General features: G+C 45.2%; 1 protein-coding gene across 3 annotated transcripts in view; it reads right to left on the bottom strand.

Annotated features, from left to right (window-relative positions):
- Positions 1-22,815, bottom strand: part of negr1 (neuronal growth regulator 1) — a 751,054-nt gene that overhangs the window by 84,622 nt on the left and 643,617 nt on the right. Inside the window, exon 7 of one of the 3 annotated variants that reach the window (XM_068037246.1) lies at positions 12,217-12,284. The exons of the other annotated variants lie outside the window; for them this stretch is intronic. Coding sequence (XP_067893347.1) covers positions 12,262-12,284 — 23 coding nt within the window. The 3' untranslated portion in view covers positions 12,217-12,261. Of the gene's footprint in view, positions 1-12,216; positions 12,285-22,815 lie in introns of those variants that run through there. 3 annotated transcript variants of the gene reach the window in all.

Below are 22,815 nucleotides of genomic sequence, written 5' to 3'. Positions count from 1 at the left end.
GAATGCAGGGCTCTAGATGATCATCAATTTTGGGCGAGGTGAGATGACTTTGAAGGTGAGGACAAAAACTTTGAAGGTAACCTGCTGGAGCCTGGGGCTCAAAATTTCAACCACAGTCTGTAACCTCATGGCCCAGCATATCGCCCACTCTACCATTACCATCAAGCCAGGGGACCAACTCCGGCTCAATGAAGAGTGCAGCAGCGCATGCCAGGAGCAGCACCAGGCATACCTAAAAATGAGATATCAACCTGGTGAAGCTACAACACAGGATTACTTGCAGACCAAACAGCAGAAGCAGCTTGCAATAGACTTGGCTAAGCGATCCCACAACCAATGGATCAGATCTAAGCTCTGCAGTCCTGCCACATCCAGTTGTGAATGGTGGTGGACAATTAAACAACTACCAGGAGGGGAAGGCTCCACAAATATCCTCATCCTCAATGAAAGGGGAGCCCAGCATATCAGTGCTAAAGATAAGGCTGAAGCATTTGCATCCATCTTCAGCCAGAAATGCAAAGATGATCCATCTCAGCCTCCTCCTGAGGTCCCCAGCATCACAGATGCCAGTCTTCAGCTAATCCGATTCACTCTACGTGATATCAAGAAACGGCTGAAAGCACTGGGTACTGGAAAGGCTATGGGCCCTGACAATATTCCAGCAATAAGACTGAAGACTTGTGCTCCAGAACTAGCCGCGCCCCTAGCCAAGCTGTTCCAGTACAGCTCCAACACAGCAATGTGGAAAATTGCCCAGGTATCTCTTGTGCACAAAAAGCAGGACAAATCCAACCCAGCCAATACCGCCCTATCAGTCTACACTCGATCATCAACAAAGTGATGGAAAGGGTTGTCGACAGTGTTATCAAGCGGCAGTTGCTCAGCAATAACCTACTCACTGCTGCTCAGTTTGAATTCCGTCATGGCTACTCAGCTCTTGACCTCATTATAGCCTTGGTCCAATCATGGACAAAAGAGTTAAACTCAAGAGGGAAGGTAAGAGCGACTGTCCTTGACATCAAGGCAGCTTTTGACTGAGCGTGGCATCAAGGAGCCCTAGCTAAACTGGTGTCAATGGGAATCAGGGGGAAACTCTCCGCTGGTTGGGAGTCATAGCTAGCGCAAAGGAAGATGGTTGTGGCTTTTGGAGGTCAATTATCTCAATCCCAGGACATCACTGCAGGAGTTCCGCAGGGTAGTGCCTAGGCCGAATCATCTTCAGCGGCTTCATCAATGACCTTCCCGTCATCATAAAGTCAGAAGGGGGATGTTCGTTGATGATTACCAATGTTCTGCACCATTCATGACTCCTCAGATACTGAAGCAGCCCATGTCCATATGCAGCAATACTTGGACAACATCCAGGCTTGGGCTGATATGCGGCAAGTAACATTCGCGCCACACAAGTGCCAGGCAATGACCATCTCAAACAAAGAGAGAATCTAACCATCGCCCCTTGATGTTCAATGTCACTACCATCACTGAATCCCCCACTATCAACATCCTGGGGTTACCATTGACCAGAACTGAACTGGACCAGCCACATAAATGCTGTGGCTACAAGAGCAGGTCAGAGGCTGGGAATTCTGTGGTGCGTAACTCACTTCTTGACTCCCCAATGCTTGTCCACCATCTACAAGTCACAAGTCAGGAGTATGATGGAATACTGAAATAAAAACAAGAAATGCCAAAGACTTGCAGGTTGATAGGTAAATTGGCCATTAGAAATTGCCCCTGGTATAGGTAGGTGGTAGGGAAAATACAGGGACAGGTGGGGATGTGGTAGGAATATGGGATTAGTGTAGGATTAGTATAAATGGGTGGTTGATGGTCGGCACAGACTCGGTGGGCCGAAGGGCCTGTTTCAGTGCTGTATCTCTAAAACTAAAATGCTGGAACCACTCAGCAGGTCTAGCAGCATCTGTGGAAAGAGAAGCAGAGTTAACGTTTCGGGTCAGTGACCCTTCATCGGAACTGACAAATATCAGCATCCGCAGTATTTTGCTTTTATATTAGTATGATGGAATACTCTCCACTTGCCTGGATTGGTGCAGCTCCAACAAGACTCAAGATGCTTGACACCATCCAGGAAAAAGCAACCTGCTTGATTAGTATCCCATCCACCAGCTTCAATATTCACTCCCTTCACCACCGACGCCCAGTGGCAGCAGTGTGTACCATTAACAAGATGCACTGCAGCAACTCACCAAGGCTCCTTCGACAGCACCTTCCAAATCCGTGACCACTACCACCTAGAAGGACAACAGCAGCAGATACATGGGAACACCACCACCAGCAAGTTCCCCTACAAGCCACATATCATCCTGACGTGGAACTATATCGCCGTTCCTTCACTGTCGCTTGGTCAAAATCCTGGAACTCCCTTCCTAACGGCACTGTTTGTGTACCTACACACCAAGGACTGCAGACTGCAGCTCACCACCACCTTCTCAAGGGCAATTAGGGATGGTCAATAAAATGCTGTCCTAGACAGCGATGCCCACATCCCACGAATAAAAAGAAAGGAGAGATGAGAGTTCAGGATTTTGTGTGGGTGAAGATCTGATATTTTGAACGATTTGTAATATGAAGGGTTTGGTGGAGAGGCTGACTAGGAGAATGTCAGAGAAGTCTACTCTTGATGTGTTAGCTAGTGTTTTGGCAGCAGTGGGATGTATAAGAGTGGAGGCTAGCATGTTGTGAGATGGAAGAAATGATGTTTCAGGTAATGGAATGCATATAGTGGAAAGAAGCTAAGCTCAATGTTGGGCAAGACTGCACCTCGTGATTTAGCCTGAGGTCGCAGTTGGAGAGGTCGATGGGGTCAAGGCCAGTGCTGTCTATTCAGTTTGAGCCAAAGAGGATGGTTTTAGTTCTTACAGCCATGAACTGGAGCAACTTGTGATGCATTCAGATCTTAATGTTGAACAGGCAGCTAGAAAGGATAGCAAGAGACTTTGAACAGATGAAGGCAGAAGGGTAGAGCTGAGTATCGTGCATGTAAAAACTTATATTGCCAAGGGTAGGTTTGTATATAATGAAGTAGAGGGGGTCAGTGATGAAGCCCTGAGATACATCAAAGATGACTGCAATCAGAAGATTATTACCCTTAGGAATTATTATCTCAATTACTATAAATGTAAAATTTACTTGAACATGATTGAACTGACCACTGGTAAGAAGCCAGGTTGTTAGTGCAGAGCAGTGGTCAAAGGCACAAATTGAAGAGGGAGGGAGTAACAAAGGAATTCTAGAATGTAGGGGCATGGTGACAATGCTTTGTGGAGGAGAACCCAAAGTCAAAAGTGTAGAGGGATGTAGGGTTGCAAAGAATTGTACAGATAAGGTGGGAGTCTGCTGAGGAGGGATTTTAAAGTCTATGCAATGGGCATCAGGGGCAGGAAAGAAAAGTTGAGGTGCCAATATAGACCAGCAAGAATAAAGGAATGTGCGATAGGATACAAGAAAAGTGCCCTGGATAAGTTGGAGTTTGTGTACCGTAGAGATTAATCAGCCACAAGGAAAGCATTGGAGAAATAAAGCTTGGGAATGATAACGATGCAGATAATGGTTTCAGCAGCAGAGGTGAAATAATGATATAGATGGGGGATATTACAAAAGGAAAGGGATGATCTTGGTATAAAAACAAGAAATGCTGGAAATACTCAGCAGGTCTGGCAGCATCTGTGGAGAGAGAAGCAGAGTTAATGTTTCAGGTCAGTGACCCTTAATCAGAACTGACAAATATTAGAAATGTAAAAGGTTTTAAGCAAGTAAAGCGGGGGTGGGGCAAGAAATAACAAAAGAGGTGTTGATAGGACAAGGTCACAGAGAAGGTCATGGAACAAAGGCAAACGGTATGTTAATAGTGTGGTGAAAGACAAAGCATTAGTACAGAGAGGGTGTCAATTGATAGTAAAATGAACAGCCCTGGCCCCAAGCACAAACATGAAACAAAAAGTGGGTAGGCTCAGTAGAAACAAACTAAACAAATTAAAATAAAATAAACAAATAAAAAAGAAAAGAGAAAAAAAAGAAAAAATAACTAAAAATAAAAAGGGGGGCCTGGCATGCTCTGAAATTATTGAACTCAATGTTCAGTCCGGCAGGCTGTAGCGTGCCTAATCGGTAAATGGGATGCTGTTCCTCGAGCTTGCATTGATGTTTGCTGGAACACTGCAGCAATCCCAGGACAGAGACGTGAGCATGAGAGCGGTGAGGGAGGGGGTGTTGAAATGGCCAGCAACCGGAAGCTCGGGGTCATGCTTACGGACTGAGCGGAGGTGTTCCGCAAAGCAGTCACTCAATCTGCGTTTGGTCTCCCCAGTGTAGAGGAGACCACATTGTGAGCAGCAAATACAGTATACTACATTGAAAGAAGTACAAGCAAATCACAGCTTCACCTGAAAGGAGTGTTTGGGGCCTTGGATAGTGAGGAGAGAGGAGGTAAAAGGGCAGATATTACACCACCTGCAATTGCAGGGGAAGGTGCCGTGGGAAGGGGAAGAGGTGGTGGGGGTAATGGAGGAGTGGACCAAGGTGTCGTGGAGGGAACGATCCCTTCGGAATGCTGACAGGGGAAGGGAGGGGAAGATGCGTTTGGATGATCTTGGTGATGGGCTGCTGTAGGGTTCGAAACTCAGTTCAGGGTTGAACAGGATACTGAGACTTTAAGCTTCATTTTGATCAAGAAGCCAGGAAGGTTGATTGAATTCACACCTCCGGCATAAAGGTGCTGGCACAAGCTGAAATGGATGACTTCAGTTTTGTCAGTCTTGATCTGGAGAAAGTTATCGCTCATAAAGGATGTCAGACAGACAACTGGATGGTATAATCATAAAATTAAAGATGATGACAGGCAGGTAAATTTGGAAGATACTTGAATACACAGGAAGCTGACCTCATGCTTAGGGATGGTGTTACAAAGGGTACTACGCATAGAAAGAATGGATGATGATCGACGCAATCGAGCTTATAATCTCATGCTTACCCAGAACCTACTCAAAGCTGGGGGCAGAGGAAGGAAATCAATAGGAGGTATCATGGTGTAGTAGCGTCACAAAAGAAGTATGGAGGGGATAAGCTATCCAACAATTCTACCTTGTCTTTTATAGAAACCTGCACTCATCTCAAGCCCAAATCAGTGCATGCAACTGTCTTGAAATGACTCTCAAAATTTTTGACTCCACTACCCTACACGGAAGACCATCTCAGATATTAAAAATCACTCCTGTAAAGAAATGCTTCTTAATATCGGACCTTTACTCACCTCTTGCCAGTTTTTAATCTTATATCCTTTTACCCTGAAGTCGTGATTTAATTTCAAATGGTGCTCTGGATTAACCATTGACATTCCAATCTTGTATACCTCAATAGGTTCCTCCTCATTTACTCCTTTCAAGATTCAAGAATCTGAATTTTTCTAAGTTTTCCTCATAACACAGACCCCTAACAGCAGGGATCAGCTTTCTGGTCATCTGCTGTCACATCAATACAATTAAGCTAAGTATTTCCAACATTGCAGTATTTTTCTTTTATAATCGTGATTTAACTATTAGTTCATGTTTGAGTTATGTTGGTTTTGGTTTGGGTGTTAAAGTAAAACTTATAAAAGTGAAATCTTGTTTGTTTGGTTTTTGGTTTCCTAAATTGGGATTGGTCAGTGGATTCGATTCTTTTGATTTGTTGGCTGTTTCCACCGGGATTGGAACACAAGCACTGCCAGCAGAAACATCAGAACAAGCACCGTCACACCTTACAAGTGCACCCTCCATCAGCTCAGATACAGTCACCTTGGTGGGTCCTAGTACATGATTAGATAGGGTGGTCCTGGGTGATGAGCATGTGAGTAGGAGGAGGTGAGAGAAGTAGAGACAGCTGTGGGCAGCCCCCTCGGAAGATGGAGGACAGACACTGCCATGCTCAGCTGGGCGCAGATGCAAGACCTTGGAAGTCACAAGAAAGAAAGCTCTATTTAGACCAGCAACAACAGATGTGCTCCCACATGTCAGAGTTCCCTGAGGCATTGCGGGGTTGAGGCTGAGAATGGAGGAGTCCATTCAGCTTATGTGCATCACCATGGCTCAGGGCTTTGATCGCATGAGCTCTTCCATTGAGTGGCCAACCTCGCGGAGAGCCATATGCAGCAACACTCGGAGTGGATGCATCAACTGTGCACTGACATTCACAGACTGCATGCCACACTCTCTAGCATGGACTGGTCAGTGGCACTGATGGCACAGAGATGTTTGGATTGGATGCCGGTTGCACCCCAATTGGTGCTCCCCTCCAGCTATCTGAAAGGAGAATAATGGTGCCAACCTCACGGGGTGCCATCATCATCATCTTTGGCCTCTTTGACTTCTCTGACTGAGGGACCATCTGTGCAGCAGGGCACTGTGATGGAGATTGCCCCTGCATTGATGACAATGTAGCAGCCTCTGGTGGTGCCCCTACCACTACGACAAGGACGACCACCACATCCATCTCAGCCTCAAGTAGAGACAAGCGAATTGGCTGCCTCCACCTCATCTGAGGCCACAAGGGGGGCACTGTGTAGGAGTGGCCGAAAGTGGAGGCCACTGTGTCGCCTGAAGCACTGAGTGGTTCACTGGGGTTTGTTTCAGCTATAAATGTGTACCTTTTCTATTTTTCAGCACAATGTAAATATTGACACATGACGCCAGATGTGTCAGCTTCCATTCTTTAATAGCGAGACAGGAAAAGAGGGATAAAATGGTGAAGGGGAGCAAGGGTCCTTGAACGGGGACAGTGAAACCTCTGGACAGATGTGCATCCTTCATTGGCAGGAAGATTGGATCTATTCCAAGCAGCGTCTTTAATAGAAATGCTCTCACAGGAATTTCAAAGTGAGTTCAAGACCAGGCCATCCTCCTGGGTTAGAAGGGTTCAGCTGAAACGTGCTGGATCAGATGATCCCTGACGTTAATGGCATCCTAACGAAACCGATGCATCCTGCCCCAAGCCTGGCCACCCCTCTGTGCAGCCGGGGCACCTGTGTGTTCTGCATCCTCCTTCTTCTCCTCCTCCACTTCCAAGTCCTGCTCCTCCTTTTCCTCCGATGAGCTGTGTTGTTCCAGGGCCTCATCCTCTTCAAAGTCCATACCTCTCTGGAGGGCCATGTTATAGAGAGCACAGCAGACCACCACAATGTGAGAGACCCTTGCAGGAGTGTACTGCAGGGCACCAGCCAACCAGTCCAGGCATTAGAACTGCATCTTCAGCAGCCTGGTGGCCGTTTCGATGGTGGTCCTTGTGAGCAGATGGCTTCGGTTATAGCACCTCTGTGGCTTTGGCTTGGGGTCATGTTAAGGGGCGAGTAGCCATCCCTTCAAGAATCTATCCACATATTTTGGGGGGTGGTGGGGGGGGCGTGTAATGAAGACCTGCAGCAGCCTGGACTGCTGGAAGATGAAGGAGTCAAGGCAGCTGCTAGGAAAGTGAGCGCATACATGTAGGAAGCTCTTGTTATGGTCACAGACCAGTTGAACGTTGAGGGAATGGAAGACCTTCATGTTGATGAATCTCACTGGCTGCTCACATGGTGCCTTGATGGTCACATGGGTGCGATCGGAGAGGCCCTGCACCTGGGGAAATCCAGGGATGGAGGCAAAACCCACTGCCCTTTGTGCTTGTGAGGCCTGTCTGCAAATGAATGTAGTGTTCAGCTCTCACAAAAAGGGCATCAGTTACCTGTTGTTACGAAAGTGGCTCTGTGTTTTGTTAAATATATTTTTTGATGATTCATTTTTGAAAGATTGAAAAAATTTTAAACTTTGGGGTTTTTAAAGGGGGTCATGTAAAGGCCACTTGACTTTGAAAAACAGTCCCTGGAAATGTTTTTTAAAAGGGGCACAGAGAGGTCTCGTGAGGAAAACAAGCCTTTCCAGGAAACCACTTGACTTCCAGCAACAACAACAAGCCTTTCTGGGAAACCACCTGACTTCCAGCTCAATAAACAACAGAGAACTTTGGACACCTGGAGAAATTGTTTACACAGAAGTGACAGGTCAAGATTGATGGAGGCCAAAAGGACGATCTCCTGTTGTCGGTTTCACTTTTGATCTGTTTTGAGTTGGGGTGGAACTGTATGAAAAGGAAAAGAATCTCCAAGGAGAGAAGAGAATTCCCAAGGAAGGAGAGAAAACCACAATCCAGCTCAGCTTTCCAGCACCTCTCTAAAAGACCCTGAGAAGTCCACTGTGTAAACTCATCTCATCTTCTGTCTATGAAGAAAAGCCTACTAAATTAATTCTCAACACTGCCTGAAAAGACCTGTTCTAAAAGATCCCAGTGACCCGTCGACATGTACTCGGAGGCCAGACTGTATACCAGTTTTGGAACACAACATATCTCATCTGCTGTTCCTTCAAGAATGAGCAAGTATTCAGTCCAAGTGTTTTTTTTGTCTGGAATAGAGCTCTAAAAACAAAAATCCCTTTATTTTTCCAGTTAACCAGTGTATGTGTATGTGTCTGTGTGTGAGGGGCTAAGATGAAAAGGGAACTTTAATATTTCGATGTGTGTGTTTATGCTTTACTTCATTACAAGAATTGTTTTATAATAAACTGATAATTTTGCTGTTTATTAGAGAAACCTAGTTGGTGTGTTTTATTCTGGGATAAAAATAGAGTCTATGATTGACCGTATCGGTAAGTGGGAAAAAATTTAAATCTATGTTGTGACCCATGGAGAAGTGGAACTAGAATAAACAGGTCACTCCTCCTGCCTCGGTCCTAACACTGTGAAATGCAGTGGTGTGCCGTCAATTGTGACATACCACCAAGATCTGCAGATGATCCTTGGAAGGAGCCAGAGGCAAAGGAGATCAATGCCACAGTGACTTTCATGGCTACTGGCAGGGCATGGCGAGCAGTACTGCGAGGTGCGAGGTCTGCCATGACGGGGTCACAAATCTCTGTGACCATCTGCCTGGAGAGTTGCAGTCTCCTGTGACACTGGTTTTTGGTCATCTCAAGGTAGCTCCTTCTTTGCTGGTATATCCTAAGCCAGGGATATGGCCTCATGGCCTTCCTGTCCCTCGGTCCTCTCCGCTGCTCTTCCTGTGGAGGATGCTGCTTCTCATCGCCACTAGACGCGAAATCTGAGGGTCATGCTCTCACTGCCAGCTGCTGCCTTACTTGTGCCCAGGTGGACTCTGAATTGTGTCTGGAAGCCTTGCTCCCTCCTATGTCCCTGCAATGCCAGGAGGGTGACACCCCCCTGCATTGTCCTAGCATGTACACAATACTCTCCCCTCACCCTGCGCATACACAATTGCACCTGTGTCCTAATGGCTGAGTGCCCCTCTCAGTCGTGCTCCCTTTCATGGGGCCCACCTAATTTCTTGGGCTCCCCGCTGTGTTTCCGCCTCTATGCACCTGCACCCCGGCCCAACATGCAGCCTATGCAGACCCACCAAAATCTCAAGTTGCCCCTCTATGAGTTCTCAATGAGCTCTTTAACTAGCTTAATTATTTGCGAATCAGCAGGCTCTCAGGGCCTGCTGCTCCCCTGATGAAGCTCACAGACGGTGGGAATGAAAATGGGAAACTGGTATGCCAGCTGGCACCGCTATTTTCAGTGTCATCCTCCTCCATTCCTGCCTCCGCAGGACCTCAAAGTCCAGCCCGTTGCCTTACCTACAATGGGTTCTGTTTCCATTCTTGCACTGCTGCCTCTGGAGTCTCCCAAGGATCTATCCTTGGCCCCCTTCTATTTCTCACTTACATGCTACCCTTCAGAGATAACACCTGAAAACACAACATCAAGTTCCACATGTATTCTGACGACACTCAGCTCTAACTCCACCACCACCTCCAAGGACCCCTCCACTGTCTCTGATTAGTTACACTGCTTTTCTGTTCATTCAATACTGGATGTCAGACATTTCCTCCAATTAAATATTGGGGAGATTGAAATCATTGGGTGAGATTTTGCTGGCAATAACAAAGTCCCAACGTTGGGACGTAAAGCGGGTGGCATGGCTGCGCGAGTGAGGATGGAAGTGAGACAGCAATATTGTTGGGGCTGTCCAATTAACAAATGGTAGGCGTGGGAGCCGGTTAGTTAGACGGCGCGGGCAAGAGGAAGTGCCAGGTCATGTCAGGCAGGCGGCAAATTTAAAAGGCAGCCAGCAATCGATTGCAAGGCAAGAGCACCAGAGGGCACAAGGAGGGAGGCCTGACAACTGGTGTGTTTGGGAGGGGGCAGCAGCCAGAGCAAGGGTTTTCTGATGCCTCCTGGAGGTGGTCCTCCAGGCAACAAGCACTCGGAGGGAAGTCCTTTTCCCTCGGGACGGAGGGAGGTGGCCAGCTAGCCTGATGAAGAGGGTGTGGATGGAGTTAGTGGAGGAGATGAGCAGCATGGGGTGGTCCCCCATACGTGGCTACAGGGTAGGAAGAGGATCAATGACCTGATGAGGTCTGGCCAGGTGAGTATAGCATATAACATTAAGACCACATAGTTGCATTTGAGTTTCACTGGGTGATAGTTGTCACCTTGTTGTTTGATTGTGATTAACAAAATCTGATATGCTGCACCGCAAAAAGAAACCTTTACTCATTTGTGCACTATTGGGTCATTAATAGTTTGATTCCTCTTGCAGAGTGTGATGGGAAGGACCGGAGCGCAATAGGTCAATACATTATCTATGCCATGGCTTGATTCATGATGGGTCGGTGAGATAGTAAGCACATTCAAGGAAAGGGCAACAAGGCTTCAGAAGGTAGAAAATTTATTTGTTTACATGGGTGTCTAAGGAAAGCTCATGAGAAATGTGTCTGTATGAGTGAGTCGCGAGTTTCCCTTGTGCATATTTCATTGCGCCTTGCCTGTGATCCCTCAGGTTCATTGTCATGGTCCACTTGGTCAGCAGCCCCCTCCAAATCCTCATCCTTGGAGGAAGCATCGCATTCCAAGATGTCCTCATTGTTCAAAGCCTCTCCCCTCTAGTGTCAGAGCACAGCAAATGACCATGATACATGAGACCCTTGCTGGGGCATATTGAAGGGCTCTACTAGATCTATTAAAGCATGTGAACTGCATCTTCAGAAGCCCAATGGCTTGCTCAATAGTCACTCGAATGTCATGTCGCAGCTGTTGTACATTCCCTCTGCATCTGTGCTGGGGTTCCATACAGGCTTAAGGAGCCATGTCTTCAGTGGGTAGCCCGTGTCATCCTGTATCCATCCTTGAAGACGCGTGGGGGGGCCTGAAAAGCTCAGGCACCTGGGACTGCCTTCTGTGCACATGAAGACGTTGTGACCGCTTCCTGGGAATCTTGCACCAGCCTGAAAGAAGCATTTACAATGTTCGTAAACCAGTTGTACATTGAGCGAGTGGAAGCCTTCCTGTTGATGAAGGTGTCTGTGGCGGCCTTGATGGCCTCATGCATGCAGTCAATGACACTCTGCACCTGGGAAAATCTAACAATGGCCCCAAATCCTACAGCCCTCTCAGCCTGACTGTCCAGGTTGGTGCAAAAGCGCAGGTATTGCCCAGCCCTCTTGAACATGGTATTTGTGACCACCTTAATGCAGCGAAGAGTCACAGACTGGGAAATTCTACAGATGTCTCCAGAGGATCCTTGGAATGATCCTGAGGCATAGAAATTCAGCGCCTCAGTGACATTCACCATCACAAGCAATGGGTGCTCATCTCATTGAGCTCAGATCCTCCTCCATCATGGTACACAGCTTGGTGATTGCTGTTATGGACAGATGGGAGATGATAGGGATGGTTTCCCCTTTTTCACCACTCAACTGACTGAAGACAGCGTGTTTTTAAAAAGTGTTTTAACTCCTGAGCATTTGAATGGTCAACAACAGACAAATGACAGGTTTTCTCATAAGTTTAAAAGATCAATGTTTATTATACAACATTTGAAAATATATGCAACTTCACCCACTTTCACATGCATACAGATATACACACACAAGAAGAGATAGAGATTAAAAGATAACATGCATTTAGGTCTGATGGTTTTAAAAAGAGTTCACTGTAAAACTTGTTTTCCCCTGGGGTGAAGACTTGAAACAGTGCAGGCCTGGTTCTCCTTCTTTTCTAGTTCACTGAAGAAAAAAAAATTTCAGATGGTTCAAGAGGACGGATGCGTTGTTGCTGACATCTCTTTTTATATCTCAGTCACAGTTCAATGGCGAAAGCGTGATTTGATTTCGCAGGTAAGAAATTCAAAGCCAACTCCAGTCTCTGCCTACATGTAGTTTCACGATGGTGATCTCAGATTGGGTCCTTCCTCTTCACTGGAATAAATGGAATTTTCACTTATGAACTAATAACTTAATTAAAACCAACACTGATTCCGCTCTGATTGTTCCACAATGCGCTGCCGCTTCACTCCTGCACCACTGTAGCTGGCCACACTCTTTTCACCTGATTAGTCAGTTTGAATCCAGGTTGCTTTGGCATGCCTCAAGTCTGTTTCGTAAGTTCATTATATAGTTCATAATTTCTCCTTGCTTGAGCGTGACACCGCCTCCCAAGAAAGGTGCAGTCTTTGGGAACACTGCTGCTCTGACAGTTGCACGAAACAGAGTCTCAGACTGTACACCCTCTCTGGTGGGTAGCGGCTTCTGTGCACATGAATATGGGTGTGTGTCTCTCTGTGCACTCCTCATCCGTGCCCCCTTCCAGACTCATGATCCTCCTGTCCCTCTGGGTGTTGCAGCCCCATTCCCAGTGGCTGGAGCTCTCTCCCTCTCAGATGCTCCTCCTCACTGGAGGTCTGAAAGCTGGAGTGAAAGGTTTAAAGGGGGCGAAATTCTTAAAGTGCATTCAGGAGAGCTTTTTGAGCTAGCATGTAGAAAGTCCTCCAAGATAAAGGGCGGTACTGGACCTAATCCGAGGGAATAAAGCCGGGCAAGTGGTAGAAGTGGCAGTGGGGCAGCATTTCAGGGATGGTGATTATAACACTGTAAGATTTAAGGTAGGTGTGGAAAAGGACAAGGTTGGACTGGAAATAAAGGTACTGAATTGGGGGAAGGCCGATTTCAATATGATAAAACAGGATCTGGCCAAAGTGGACTGGGAGCAGATTCTTGTAGGAAAGTCTACATCAGACCAATGGGAGTCATTCAGAAAGGAAATAGTGAGAGTTCAGGTCCAACATGTTCCCATAAAGGTGAAGGGTAGGACCAACAAGTCCAGGGAACCCTGGATGTCAAGAGATATAGAGGATTGGATCAGGGGAAAAAAGGTTTATGGCAGATTCAGAGTGCTGAAAACAGTGGAGGCCCTAGAGGAGTATAGAAAGAGTAGGGGGGTACTTAAAAAAATAATTAGGAGAGCGAAGAGGGGGCATGAAAAAACGCTGGTAGGCAAAATAAAGGAAAATCCCAAGGCATTTTGTAAGTACATTAAGAGCAAGAGGATAACGAGGGAAAGATTAGGGCCCATTAAGGACCAAAGTGGCAATCTGTGTGTGGAGCCGGAGGACATAGGTGAGATTTTAAATGATTACTTTTCATTTGTGTTCACTATGGAGAAGGACGATGCAGGTGAGGAGGTCAGAGAGGGGGATTGTGATATACTTGAACAAATTAGCATTGAAAGGGAGGAAGTATTAGCTGTTTTAGTGGGCTTAAAGGTGGATAAATCCCCAGGCCCAGATGAGATGTATCCCAGGCTGTTATGTGAAGCAAGGGAGGAGATAGCAGGGGCTCTGACACAAATTTTCAAATCCTCTCTGGCCACAGGAGAGGTACCAGAGGACTGCAAATGTGGTACCATTATTCAAGAAGGGTAGCAGGGATAAACCAGGTAATTACAGACCGGTTAGTCTAATGTCAGTGATAGCGAAACTATTGCAAAATCCCATTCTGAGAGACAGGATTAATGTCCACTTAGAGAGGCAGGGATTCATCAGGGATAGTCAGCATGGTTTTGTCAGGGGGAGATCGTGTCTAACAAACGTGATTGAATTTTATGAGGAGGTGAGAGTAAAGCAGTTGATGTAGTCTTCATGGACTTCAGTAAGGCTTTTGATAAGGTTCCGCGTGGGAGATTGGTTAAGAAGGTAAGAGCCCATGGGATTCAGGGCAATTTGGCAAATTGGATCCAAAATTGGCTTAGTGGAAGGAGGCAGAGGGTGATGGTCGAGGGTTGTTTTTGCAAATGGAGGCCTGTGATCAGTGGTATACCGCAGGGATCGGTGCTGGGACCCTTACTGTTTGTAGTATACATTACTGATTAGACGGGAATATAGGAGGTATGATCTGTAAGTTCGCAGATGACACGAAAATTGGTGGTGTCGTAAATAGTGAGGAGGAAAGCCTTAGATTACTGGGCGATATAGATGGGCTGGTAAGATGGGCGGAGCAGTGGCAAATGAAATTTAATCCTGAGAAGTGTGAGGTGATGCATTTTGGGAGGACTAACAAGGCAAGGGAATATACAATGGATGGTAGGACCCTAGGAAGTACAGAGGGTCAGAGGGACCTTGGTGTACTTGTCCATAGATCACTGAAGGCAGCAGAACAGGTAGATAAGGTGGTTAGGAAGGCATATGGGATACTTGCCTTGATTAGCTGAGGCACAGAATATAAGAGGTTACGATGGAGCTATATAAAACACTAGTTAGGCCACAGCTGGAGTACTGTGTACAGTTCTGGTCAGCACACTATAGGAAGGATGTGATTGCACCAGAGAGGGTGCAGTGGAGATTCACCAGGATGTTGCCCGGACGGGAGCATTTCAGCTATGAAGAGAGACTGGATAGGCTAGGGTTATTTTCCTTAGAGCAGAGAAGGCTGGTGGGGAACCTGATCGAGGTATACAAATTATGAGGGGCATTGATAGGATAGATAGGAAGAAACTTTTTCCTTTAGCGGAGGGGTTAATAACCAGGGGGCATAGATTTAAGGCAAAGAGCAGGAGGTTTAAAGGGAATTTGAGGAAAAAATTTTCACCCAGAGGGTGGTTGGAATCTGGAACACACTGCCTGAAGGGGTGGTAGAGGCAGGAACCCTCACAACATTTTAGAAGTATTTAGTGAGCACTTGAAATGCCATAACATACAAGGCTACAAGCCAAGTGCGGGAAAATGGGATTAGGTTGGATGTTGCTCGATGGTCGGCACAGACGCATTGGGCCGAAGGGCCTGTTTTCTGTGCTGTATAACTCAATGACTCTAATGAAACCCATTGTAAATTACTGCACTCACTTCTCAAGGCCTCTTACCCCCTCACTTACTCTGTATACACAAGTGACAAGTCAGAGAGGACACTCAACCTGAATGCCTCTGCTGTGCTGCCAAGTTTGGTCAGCCTCCAGACTGCTGCTGCCGTGGTTTTCTCTCTCTCACCCTCTCTTCAATGCCACGCTATCTCTCACAATGGATGCCAACTGCAGCCAAGACTGATCTTCCATTTAGCTTCTGCCTCCTTACAGATGGCAAGGCTCTTAAGCTCCGTTGTTCTCATGCGCTCCTCTCCATATTGTGAATAGCTTGTAAAATCGCCGTTAATTGCCTGATTAACAGACTCAATTGCCTTCTTGCCGCCTTAAAGTGTGGCGTCCACCCACCAAGCCCAGCCACCTCCGAGAATATCCCCTAGCGGCATACAGATGATTGGGCATCTACTGGCATTTTGCTGCCCCACCCACCTCCCAGCTCGTTGCCACTGCATGACAAAATTCTGCCCATTGTCTTCGACCTGCGCCACAAACTCTGTATCCTATCCATTGTTTCCACTGCTGGTAACTGTCTTAAACTGAGCAAGACAGTTTGCATATTTTGTGTTGTGTTTTACGAGTTTCCGACCACATAGCCACATGATCACCAATACTGCCTACTTCCACTTCCCTAACATTGCTTGACTCCTACCCTGCCTCAGCTCATCAGCTGCTGAAACACACAACCATGACTCTGCCAGCTCTAGGCATGAATATTCCATTGCTTTCCTAGCTGGCCTCCCAGCTTCCATCCTATATAAACTTGTGCTCATGCAAAGCTCTGCTACCCGTACCTTAACTTGCTCCAAATCTCATTCACGCATTATCCCTGTGCATGCTGACCTTCACCGGCTTCTTGTCCAACAACCCCTCAATTTTAAAACCCTTATCCTTGTTTTCAAATCCTTCCATGGCCTTGGCCCTCCCTATCTTTGTAGCTTCCTCCTGCCCTACAAGACTTTGAGATCTCTGCACTCCTCCACTTCTGGATTCTTGCACATCCCTGATTTAAAACACTCCACTATTGGCAGCCATGCTTTCAGTTGCCTGGTCCTAAGCCCTGGAATTCCGTTCCTAAACCTCTTCGAATCTCTACCTCTTTCCTCTTTTCAGATGCTCCTTAAAATCTACCTCTTTGACCAAAGCTTTTGGTCATCTTTCCTTACATCTCCTTATGTGGCTCAGTGTCAGAAATCTTTTTATCAATGTTACTCTTGTTAAGCACCTTGGGACATTTTACAATGTTAAATGTACTATATAAATGTTTGTTGTTATTGTTCAATCATCACCATCCAAGATTCCACAGTTTAAGTAGTTGACTAGTGTTTTAAATGTGCTGATAAAACACAGTCCTTTAGCTGACTTTCTCTTTTGTTGAAACATCAACAAGGAACAATGCACATTTAAAGTCTACACAATAGAAATGCCAGTACCTCTGTCCTTGCAATTTTACAGTCACTTGAAGAATCTTTTAAGTACTGTTCTATTAAAGCAAATGAATCCATAAATCGTGTGCATACTCTTTTTTTTATTCATGAGCCTCCATTCAAATGTTAAAAACGCAATTAGATCGATCATCTTACACTTGAAAAAGATTCATTTTCCTTCTGGCCTACACAATTTATTCTTGGCATCAAACGTTCCAAAAGTAAGTGTACATTTGATACTGAAGCGTAATATTCTAATCTCAGGTTTTTAAAACTAGACTTCCTGGAGTCAGGTTTCTGGATTTTCTGCACATTATTTATATTGCTATACATAGGAACATAGAAACGTAGGAGTAGGGCATTCAGCCCATCGAGCCTGACCCGCCATTCAATATGATCCTGGCTGATCACCCACCTCAATGCCACTATCCCCATATCCCCTTACATCATTTGTATTCAGAAATCTGTCAATCTCTCATTTAACCATACTCAATGACTGAGCTTCCACAACCCTCTGAGTAAGAAATTTCTCCTCATCTCTGTCCTAACTGGCTCACCCCTTATTTTGAAATTGTGTCCCCTGATTCTACACTCCCCAACCAGGTGAAACATATTAACTGCATCTACCTTGTCTATCCCTTTAAGTATTTTGTAGGTTTCAATGAGATCATCTCTCATTCTTCAAAACTCTAGAGAATACAGGCCCAGTTTCCCCAATCTCTCTTCATAGAAAAGTCCTGCCTCCTGGGAACAAGGCTGGTGAATCTTTGTTGCACTCCCTCCACGGCAATAATATTCTTCCTATGGTAAGGGGACCAAAACTGCACACAGTACTCCAAGTGCTGTCTAACCAAGGTTCTATACAATTGAAGCAAGACTTCACTACTCCTGTACTCAAATCCTCTTGCGATAAAGGCTAACATACCATTCGCCTTCCTAATTGCTTGCTGCACCTGCATGTTAGCTTTCAGTGACTTATTGACAAGGACACCCAGATCCTTTTGTACATCTACAGTTTTTAATCTCTTACCATTAAAGAAATACTCTGAACATCTATTCCTCCTACCAAAGTGGATAACCTCACATTTTTCCACATTATAATCCATCTGCCATGTTCTTGCACACTCACTAAGTCTATCCAAATCCCCTTGAAGCCGCTTTGCATCTTCCTCACAACACACTTTCCCACATAGTTGTGTCATCTGCGAACTTGGAAATACTACATTTGGTCCCCACATCCAAATCATAGATATAGATTGTGAACAGCTGGGGCCCAAACACTGAACCCTGTGGTACCCCACTGGTCACAGCCTGCCAATGTGAAAATGACCCATTTATTACTATTCTCTGCTTTCTGCCTATTAACCAATCCTTAAACCATGCCAGTATCCCATCTGCTTTCATTTTGCTAACCAATCTCCTGTGGGAGACTTTATCAAAAGCCTTCTGAATATCCAAGTATACCATGTTCACTGACTCTCCTTCAGCATTTTTGTTAGTAACATCCTCAAAAATCTCTAACAGGTTCATCAAACTTGATTTCCCATTCATAATTCCATGTTGACTATGCCCAATCAGATCATTATTATCCAAATGTCCATTTATCACATCCTTTGGAATAGAATCCAGCATTTTCCCGAGGACTGATGTAAGGCTAACAGGTGTAATTCCCTGTTTTCTCTCTCCCTCCCTTCTTAAATAGTGGGGTCACATTTGCAACCTTCCAATCTGCAGGAACTGCTCCAAAATCTATAGAATTTTGGAACGTGATCACCAATGCATCCACTATCTCCATAGTTACCTCTTTCAACACTCTTGGATGTAGAATATCAGGTCCTAGGGACTTATCAACCTTCAGCCCCATTAATTTCTCCATTACAACCTTCTTACTAATACTAATTTCCTTCAATTCCTCGATCCTTCTATCCCTTGGATCTCTAATTCGGGCGATTTCTTGTATCTTCCTCAGTGAAGACAGACACAAAGTAATCAATTTAGCTTCTCTGCCATTTCTCTATTCCCCATTATAAATGCTCCTGACTCTGCATGTAATGGACCCACATTTGTGTCAGGCAAGCCCCCCACCTACCAAGACTGAGGCACACATTATGTCCCACATGAACATTGAAATTTAAAATTGCAAGCCCTGACTGGAAGGACATTTGCATAGTACTAGCAGTGTTGGAACAATGGGGACCCAGTCGTTGCTTCCCCAATACACAGAAGAGGTGGTCAGACCAGTTTTAGTCATATGACTACCTGGCTGTTGCAGAGAATTTGAACTTCCAACAAAGGAATTTTGAACTCAGAACACCATGTGCTCCTGGAACTGAAGCAAGAAAACCTCTATTCTGCCTGCCTCCCTCTCTTTCCCATAGAACTGAATCTTGTGAAAACACATAAAACTCAAAGAGAGAAATGTTTCCTATGTGAACAAGGTTTTAAGAAGACTACTGGGCCCCAACAAAAAGCCAGACTGCTTACAAAAGGACTACAGTGAGCTTGAAGCACGGTAACAAGATATTACCTCAAACCCCTCTCTACTATATTTTCCTCTTCTCTTTTCTGTCCCTATCTGCATGTGTATATCGGGTGTGCGTGCTAGCGCAGGCGCATCGTATATCCGTAGGCGTGAACCGTATTTGAGTTTAAGTTTTAATAAAATTTCAACTTTCTTCTTTAAACCTGAGAAAGCCTGTGTGAATTGGTTTCTTTGTCATATAATTGGAAAACTGTGAACAAGGATTCACAAAAAGAGGGCTCAAAACATTGTGCTTAAAAATTAAAACCCTGTTACACTAAGACCAGGTAAAGACAGCAAAAAACCCCTAGACACATTTCTCACCTGGTCGTAACATTTGTCTTAGCCAAACTGTTACGACCAGGTGAGAAAGGCGTCTAGGGGTTTTTTGCTATCTTCACCTGGTCTTATTGTATCAGGGTTTAATTTTAAACACACTGTGTTTTGAGCTCTCCCTTTGTGAATCCTTGCTCATAGCTTTCCAATTAAAAGGCAAATAAATTAGCACAATCAGGCTTTCTTAGGTTTAAAGAAGGAAAGTGAAATTTAATAAACCTTAAACTTGAACTCTAATACGGTTAATGCCTACTGATATACAGCGCACCCACACTAGCATGCACACGCAATACACACAAGCAACTAGGAACAGAAAAGAGCAGAACAAAGAACAGTACAGCACAGGAACAGGCCATTCAGCCCTCCAAGCCTGTGCCGATCTTGATGCCTGCCGAAACTAACACCTTCTGCACTTCCGGGGCCCATATCCCTCTATTCCCTTCCTATTCATATATTTGTCAAGATGTCTCTTAAACGTCGCTATCGTATCTGCTTCCACCACCTCCCCCGGCAGCAAGTTCCAGGCACTCACCACCCTCTGTGTAAAAAACTTGCCTCGCACATCCCCTCTAAACTTTGCCCCTCGCACCTTAAACCTATGTCCCCTAGTAACTGACTCTTCCACCCTGGGAAAAAGCTTCTGACTATCCACTCTGTCCATGCCACTCATAACTTTGTAAACCTCTATCATGTCGCCCCTCCACCTCCGTCGTTCCAGTGAAAACAATCCGAATTTATCCAACCTCTCCTCATAGCTAATGCCCTCCAGACCAGGCAACATCCTGGTAAACCTCCTCTGTACCCTCTCCAAAGCCTCAATGTCCTTCTGGTAGTGTGGCGACCAGAATTGTACGCAATATTCTAAGTGTGGTCTAACTAAGGTTCTGTATAACTGCAACATGACTTGCCAATTTTTATACTCTATGCCCCGACCGATGAAGGCAAGCATGCCGAATGCCTTCTTGACTACCTTATCCACCTGCGTTGCCACTTTCAGCGACCTGTGGACCTGTACGCCCAGATCTCTCTGCCTGTCAATACTCCGAAGGGTTCTGCCATTTACTGTATACGTCCCACCTGCATTAGACCTTCCAAAATGCATTACCTCACATTTGTCCGGATTAAACTCCATCTGCCACTTCTCCGCCCAAGTCTCCAACCGATCTATATCCTGCTGTATCCTCTGACAATTCTCATCATTATCCGCAACTCCACCAACCTTTGTGTCGTCCGCAAGCTTACTAATCAGACCAGCTACATTTTCCTCCAAATCATTTATATATACTACAAACAGCAAAGGTCCCAGCACTGATCCCTGCGGAACACCACTAGTCACATCCCTCCATTCAGAAAAACACCCATCCACTGTTACCCTCTGTCTTCTGTGACCGAGCCAGTTCTGTATCCATCTTGCCAGCTCACCTCTGATCCCGTGTGACTTCACCTTTTGTACCAGTCTTCCATGCGGGACCTTGTCAAAGGCTTTACTAAAGTCCATATTGACAACATCCACCGCCCTTCCCTCATCAGAAGAAAAATAAAATGGATAGGTTTCTAAAGGGGGTTTCTTGTTACTGTTTCTGTGTTTCCAGCTCGCTGTAGAGTCCTTGATTGTAGACAGCTCTTACTTTTGCAGGGGCCCAGTATTTTTCTTAAACATTGTTTACCGTAGGAGACTTTTCTTTCTTGGGGTTCATATGTCTTCAACGTTTTCCGAAGCTGGTGAGAACGAGATGAGAGCAGACAGAACAGAGGTGTTCTCAGTCCAGGAGAAAACAGCCTTCTGAGTTCAAATCTGTGGCAAGTTCAAAAAACCAACAGCCAGCTCGTCATGTGACTAAAACTGGTCTGACCCCTTCTTCTGTGTATTGGGGAAGCAAAGACTGGGTCCCTTTGTTCCAACATTGTCTGTTATTCTGCAAATGTATTTCCAGTCAGGGGCTTGCAATTTTAAGTTTTAATGTTCATGTGGTGAAATAATGTGTGCCTCAGTCCTGGCAGGTGGGGGACTTGTCTGACACAAACATTTCCTTTTTACGTACCTGCAGAAGCTTTTACAGTCCGCTTTTATATTTTTTGCCAGCCTACATTCATATTCTATTCTCCCTTTCTTTATCAGTTTCTTCATCCTCCTTTGCTTTATTCTAAAATCCTCCATTCCTCAGGTTCACTACTATTTCTGGCAACTTTACAGGCCTTTTCATTTAATCTTATACAATCCTTAACTTCCTTTGTTATCCACGGTTGACTGCCTTTACTTTTGGGGTTTTTATGCCTTGAAGGAATTTATAGTTGCTGTAAACTATGTAATATTTCTTTAAATACTATCTATTGCCTATGTACCATCATACCTTTTAATGTATTTTCCCAATTTGCCCCTCATACTTTCATAATTTCCTTTGTTCAAATTTAGCACCCTGGCTTCAGATTGAACTACCTCACTCACAAACATAATGTAAAATTCTATCATATTATGGTCATTCATCCCTAAAAGTTCTTTTATAACAAGATTATTGATTAGCCCTTTCTCATTCCATAAAACTAGATCTAAAATAGCCTGTTCTCTAGTCGGTTCCTCAACATACTGCTCTAGAAAACCATCCCTAATACACTCCAGAAACTGGTCCTCCAAAGCATTAGTGCTCATTAGGTTTACCCAATCTATATGCAGATTGAAGTCACCCATCATTACTGTATTACCCACGCTACATGCTTCTCTAACCTCTTGATTAATTCACTATGTGAACCCCACTATGCGAGTATGACACAGCTGACAAAAGGTTCCTCACTGCGGCGGATGTCCTGCCTCTCCTCACACTGACTGTTTGGTGACCTATAAACAACTCCTACCAATGTTTGCTGCTCCTTGCTGTTTCTTAGCTCCACCCAAACAGATTCCACATTTTGTTCTTCTGATCTGAGATCCTCCCTTACTAATGTACTGATCCCATCCCTTATTATCAGTGCAACGCCACCTCCTTTTCCCTTTTGCCTGTCCTTCCTAAATGTTGAATATCCTTGAATATTCAGTTCCCAGTCTCGGTCACCCTGTAGCCACATTTCCATTATGGCAATTAGATCATACCCATTTACCTCTATTTGGACCTTTAAATCATCTACCCTGTTGCGAATGTTGCGTGCATTCAGGTAGCATGCCCTTAACCTTGTCTTCTTAACATTCTGCATTCTAAGCCTAGTTGCTGCTCACCTTTGTTTCGCCTGCCTTCTAATGTCACTTGCTACTTTTCTACCTCCTGTAACCAGCTTTACTTCCTTCCAATTTGAGCTACCCCTCAGGTTCCCATCCCCCTGACAAGC

This window comes from Heterodontus francisci, chromosome 8, assembly GCF_036365525.1.
Source record: "Heterodontus francisci isolate sHetFra1 chromosome 8, sHetFra1.hap1, whole genome shotgun sequence".
Classification (NCBI taxonomy): domain Eukaryota; kingdom Metazoa; phylum Chordata; class Chondrichthyes; order Heterodontiformes; family Heterodontidae; genus Heterodontus; species Heterodontus francisci.
This window is presented reverse-complemented; position numbering and strand designations above follow the sequence as displayed.